General features: G+C 45.1%; 1 protein-coding gene across 3 annotated transcripts in view; it reads right to left on the reverse strand.

The window, feature by feature from the left end:
• LOC141133236 (adhesion G protein-coupled receptor E3-like) overlaps window positions 1-4740 on the reverse strand; it is a 114912-nt gene extending 110172 nt beyond the window's left edge. For all 3 annotated transcript variants that reach the window (XM_073622492.1, XM_073622493.1, XM_073622491.1), the window contains exon 1: window positions 4624-4740. In XM_073622492.1, coding sequence (XP_073478593.1) covers window positions 4624-4654 — 31 coding nt within the window. In that variant the 5' untranslated portion in view covers window positions 4655-4740. The remainder of the gene's footprint in view (window positions 1-4623) is intronic.
• Window positions 4741-6000: the final 1260 nt, after the last annotated feature.

Raw genomic sequence — 6000 nt, forward strand, 5'->3', positions numbered from 1 at the left:
ATTTTTAAAGTGCATGTAAACCCCACAAATAAACTTCTCCTATTTTGCGCTTGTTGAACTGATAAACTAACCATTTAAAGTGTTTTATTACATCTGATCAATACGTGCAAAAAACACCTGTCTAGGACAGGAAGTGTGTTACTGGCAGGATCTCCAGGTGAAAATAAAAGGGAAAAAGCCTGGAAAAAGAAAACTAATGCATCTAAGGACTTTGTTCTTGCAATATCTTCATGTTTTGTTTTTTTTTATCTTGGTCTTACATACACTTTAACCCCTTCCAACAGTACGCATATACAGTTGTGCTCATAAGTTTACACACCCTGACTGAATTTATGATTTCTTGGCCATTTTTCAGAGAATATGAATGATAACACAAAAACATTTCTTTCACTCATGGTTAGTGTTTGGCTGAAGCCATTTATAATCAATCAACTGTGTTTACTCTTTTTAAATCATAATGACAACAGAAACTACCCAAATGACCCTGATCAAAAGTTTATATACCCTGGTGACTTTGGCCTGATAACATGCACACAAGTTGACACAAAGGGGTTAGAATGGCTATTAAAGGTAACCATCCTCACCTGTGAGCTGTTTGCTTGTAATTAGTGTGTGTGTATAAAAGGTCAACGAGTTTCTGGACTCCTGACACACCCTTACATCTTTCATCCAGTACTACACTGACGTTTCTGGATTCTGAATCATGGGGAAAGCAAAAGAATTGTCAAAGGATCTACGGGAAAAGGTAGTTGAACTGTATAAAACAGGAAAGGGATGTAAAAAGATATCCAAGGAATTCAGAATGCCAATCAGCAGTGTTCAAACTCTGATCAAGAAGTGGAAAATGAGGGGTTCTGTTGAAACCAAAACACGGTCAGGCGGACCAACTAGAATTTCAGCCACAACTGCCAGGAAAATTGTTTGGGTCAAGGCCAGACTGGCCTACCGGGATATCGGGAAATTTCCCGGTAGGCCGCCTGTCCTGGGGCCACTTTGAGCTGCGGCTGCAGCAGCACCCAGGGCCGATCCAAATGCAGAGTCCTCCTCTCCATCCCTCTGTTTGTGTAATCACAAACAGCGGGTGTCTCCCGCTGTGTCATGCAGCTGCAGTCTTAACTGTTCGGCGGCCGTCCACTGTAACAAAGCCCCGCCTCCTCATCCATGATAGACAGAACACTGATTCAATTTCCCAGCATTGTATCAGTGTTCAGTTGACCGTCTATCACAGACGAGGAGGCGGTGCTTTGTTACAGTGGACGGCCGCAGAACAGTTTAGACTGCAGCTGCATGACACAGCAGGAGACACCCGTTGTGTGTAATCAAGGTACTGGCGAGGCTGCAGATGGGCACTGATGAGGATACAGATGGGCACAGTGAGGCTGCATTGTTGGCACAGTGAAGCTGCAGATGGGCACAGTGAAGCTACAGATGGGCACAGTGAGGCTGCAGATGGGCACAGTGAGGCTGCAGATGGGCACTGATGAGGATACAGATGGGCAAAGTGAGGCTGCAGATGGGCACAGTGCGGCTGCAGATGGGCACTGATGAGGATACAGATGGGCACAGTGAGCTTGCATTGTTGGTACAGTGAGGCTGCATTGTTGACACTAATGAGGCTGCGGATGGGAACAGTGAGGCTGCATTGATGGGCACAGTGATGCTGCAGCATTGGCACTGATGAGGCTGCAAATGGGCACAGTGAGGCTGCATTGTTGGCACTAATGAGGCTGCAGATGGGCACAGTGAGGCTGCATTGATGGCTCAGTGAGGCTGCATTGATGGGAACAGTGAGGCTGCATTGATGGGCACTGACGAGGCTGCAGATGGGCACAGTGAGGCTGCAGATTGGCACAGTGAGGCTGCAGATGGGCACAGTGAGGCTGCATTGTTGGCACTGATAAGGCTGCAGATGGGCACAGTGAGGCTGCATTGATGGGCACAGTGAGGCTGCATTGATGGGCACTGACGATGCTGCAGATTGGCACAGTGAGGGTGCAGATTGGCACAGTAAGGCTGCAGATTGGCACACTGAGGCTGCATTGTTGGCACTGATGAGGCTGCAAATGGGCACAGTGAGGGTGCATTGTTGGTGAGTGTGATACAACATTACTATTAAGTATTATTTTATTATGGCATTATAGTATTAATTATCTTTAAAGTATTATTTTATTATAGTATTTTATTATGAATGGGGTGGGGGTTGTCGGCACGGAGTGTGATCTCCCTGAAATGAGCTTGCCACTTCCCTGAAATGAGTTTTTGCAGGTTGGGATGTCTGGAATCTAGAGACAGATAACAAAAAATGGTAAAAGGTTTGGGGGCTAAAACATATAGAGAGCGACTTCAGGAACCTGATATGTACAATCTGGAGGAAAGAGGATAAAGGGGAGACATGATTGAAACCTTTAAATACATCAAGGGAAGGAATAAGGTTCAGGAGGGCAGTTATTTCAATATGAAACCAAAATCAAGAACACAGGCACATGACTTCAAACTAACTGAAGGAAAGTTCAAAACATATCTTAGAAGGTATTATTTTACTGAAAGGGTAGTTGATGATTGGAATAAACTACCAGCAGAGGCACTGAGGCAGTCAACAGTAAATGGCTTCAAACATGCTTGGGATAAACATATATCTATAATTACACAAAAAAGTTAACAAAAAAGAAAAGAAAACAAAAAAAGAGCAAACTCGATGGACTACTCAGTCTTTTTTCTGCCATCACGTTTCTAAGATGTAAATTGCCATCAGGGATCTGTAAAATGCTAGTTGTCTGGCTGCAGTTTCAGTGGCTATAATACTCTTTGACCTACAACAAGCATGCTCACTAGTAAAGGCAGAATAACATGAAATCTCCTGATCTGCCTGTGGTTTAGGGCCCATTCACACTGCCCACACACGGAAACATTCCGTTTTGGTGTGCAAGCAGTTGTCATCTTTGGGCTGCAGTGAAGTGTGGCAAGGGTCGGTGTGATGTTCGTTGTACCACATTACACAGTTCCCCCTTTTTTTTTCACATTTATTTGAAGTACAGATAGTGACACTTTGTTCATATCTACGTGGTGCGTTGTGCTGCTGTGTGATGCCTGTGATGCCTTCCTGTCCGCTCTGCACTTCTGGGCTGCGTTGCAGTGCGTATAGGGCACATAAAAAACAATTGTTTCTATGTGCCCTACCGGTGACTGGCATTCTTCCAGTGTTGAAAAAAGCCAGTCACCACACTAGTGTGCACAAGCCCTTGGGTCAGTATTTCAGAAAATATATATCCACATCAAAAAGTTAGATCACCGTGACAGTCTGACAGCATGTTTCATTTAATTTAATTTCATTCAGCATTACACACTGCATCAAATTGGTTTGCTTGGCTGTCATCCCAGAAGGAAGAAGGAAGCCTCTTCTAAAGATGATGCACAAGAAAGCCCACAAACAGTTTGCTGAAGTAAAGCAGACTAAGGACATGGCTTACTGGAACCATGTCCTGTGGTCTGATGAGACCAAGATAAACTTATTTGGTTCAGATGGTGTCAAGCGTGTGTGGTGGCAACCAGGTGAGAAGTACAGAGACAAATGTGTCTTGCCTACAGTCAAGCATGGTGGTGGAAGTGTCATGTTCTGGGGCTGCATGGATGCTGCCAGCACTGGGGAGCTAATGTTCATTGAGGAAACCGTGAATGTCACACATGTACTGTCACATACTGAAGTAGAGCATGATCCCTCCCTTCGGAGACTGGGCCGCAGAGCAGCACTCCAACATGATAATGACCCCAAACACACCTCCAAGACGACCACTGCCTTGCTAAAGCTAAGGGTAAAGGTGATGGACTGGCCAAACATGTCTCCAGACCTAAACCCTATTGAGCATCTGTGGGGCATCCTCAAACGAAAGGTGGAGGAGCGCAAGGCCTCTAACATCCACCAGCTCCGTGATGTCATCATGGAGGAGTGGAAGAGGACTCCAGTGGCAACCTGTGAAGCTCTGGTGAACTCCATGCCCAAGAGGGTTAAGGCAGTGCTGGAAAATAATGGTGGCCACACAAAATATTGACACTTTGGGCCCAATTTGGACATTTTCACTTAGGGGTGTACTCACTTTTGTTGCCAGCAGTTTAGACATTAATGGCTGTGTGTTGAGTTATTTTGAGGGGATAGCAAACTGACACTGTTATACAAGCTGTACACTCACTACTTTACATTGTAACAAAGTGTCATTTCTTCAGTGTTGTCACATGAAAAGATATAATAAAATATTTCCAAAAATGTGAGGGGTGTACTCACTTCTGTGAGCTATTGTATGTGAATTTTAAACCGCATCCAATTCGAATGACATGTGAATGTAAACGGCTCTCAGTGGAGCTGGTTCACCCATGTCCGAGGAGGATGCAGTGTCTTTTGAAAAAGGGTCCTGTGCATTTTGGGGTCTGGTTCAGGTGTGAATTCAAGCAAAAAATTGCACCCAAATCACACTTAAACTGTTGAACAGGAATGCAGCAGACCCCGGACTGGAAACCACAACCGCACATATGTGAACCCAGCCTAAAGGTTTTCTGTAACTTTTTTAGCCACAAATACCAGTGCATGTCGCCCCTACTCTCCAAAACCCCCCAAAATTTGAACACACTTACCCCACAGCAGCTGTCTCCTGGAACAAGTCATTGTGTATAATACAGATACACTGAGAAGCTTACAAATGTAAATGTTAAACTGGGAGGATACCTCTCCACACCAAGGGGAACCACACTGATTACACAACAGTTCCTCCTACGCTCTCTAAAAAAAAGAAAACGTGTTGCACTGTCCCATGAAAAAATGTGATGAACAATATGAATACATTTTAAACACGTAACAAGAGAAATGTGTTTTTTAACTTAATATTAGTTCCACAGAAGGAATACGGAAGTGGCCCCATGAAATTGTCACCATGTTTTATCCTTCATTTATTAGTCATTCACTGATTATATCTGTAGCACTACCCCCCTCCCCGTAGGAGCCACTAAGTAGATTACCCGAATTTTTTTCACATTAGTTTACTCACAGCAAACCACAGTTCCAATCACTCTTCAGACAAAAGACGTTACTTACTAAATTTAATAACCACTCCGACAACATAAATCCCTTTGACTGGACTGATACTTTATTATTGTGTATCAGCCACAGCTTGACTATGAAACACTGAGTGATCAAACCCAGTGGCGGCCCGTCCATTAGGGGCGCACGGGTACAGCCCCCCCATCCACACGTCTGGCCCCCTGATCTACATACAGGGCGCCGGATGCATGGATACCAATGGAGGGGGTGTTTTTTTTTAAGCACATGAGTAGAGCTAGAGGCTTTAATAGGCTTAAAAAAAGAGTGGGCTCGGAGCGCAGCTCTCTGCTCCCCGCAACAGCCCACAGTCTTTAGGACAGGGGTCTTGAATTAAAATTTACGGAGGTCCAATTGGTAAATCTTTCCTCTACCAGAGGTTCAGATCTCATGTTTGCACAGCACAGCCCCCCTTTACATCACAGTCTCCCCAGTACATCAGTGTCCGCAGCCCCCCCACCTTCCACTTCACAACCCTTTTTACATCACAGTCTGTTCGGATGATAGCGGGAGCCGGGTGGGAGACCCGGGAGAGGACACTCAGTCGCTCCACTCTTTAGTGATCCCTGCTCTAGGATCTCTCTCACTAGTCTGTACTTACAAATGTCCTTGGAAAAACTGGTTGTCTCCGATATCTCCGAGACATTTTTACCACATGATACCAGGCTAGATCTTCAGAGGGCAGCCCTTCAATCAGCTTCAGAAGCTCTCAGCAAAGCAAGCCTTCAGGTAGCCCAACAGAGGCCTCAACAACCCTTATGCACATGGCAGGATTGCCTAGGGGGCTAGCAGCCCCCCCTAGGCTGTGATCTCCTTCTCAATTAAAAAATACCAGGCTGCTCTCAGCCTCAGAGAAGAGGGTTTTTTCCGGTGCTCCAGATTTTGTGATGTCAAAAATGGAATGGTATAATAATGGT

This window comes from Aquarana catesbeiana, linkage group LG03 (assembly GCF_042186555.1).
Source record: "Aquarana catesbeiana isolate 2022-GZ linkage group LG03, ASM4218655v1, whole genome shotgun sequence".
NCBI lineage: Eukaryota > Metazoa > Chordata > Amphibia > Anura > Ranidae > Aquarana > Aquarana catesbeiana.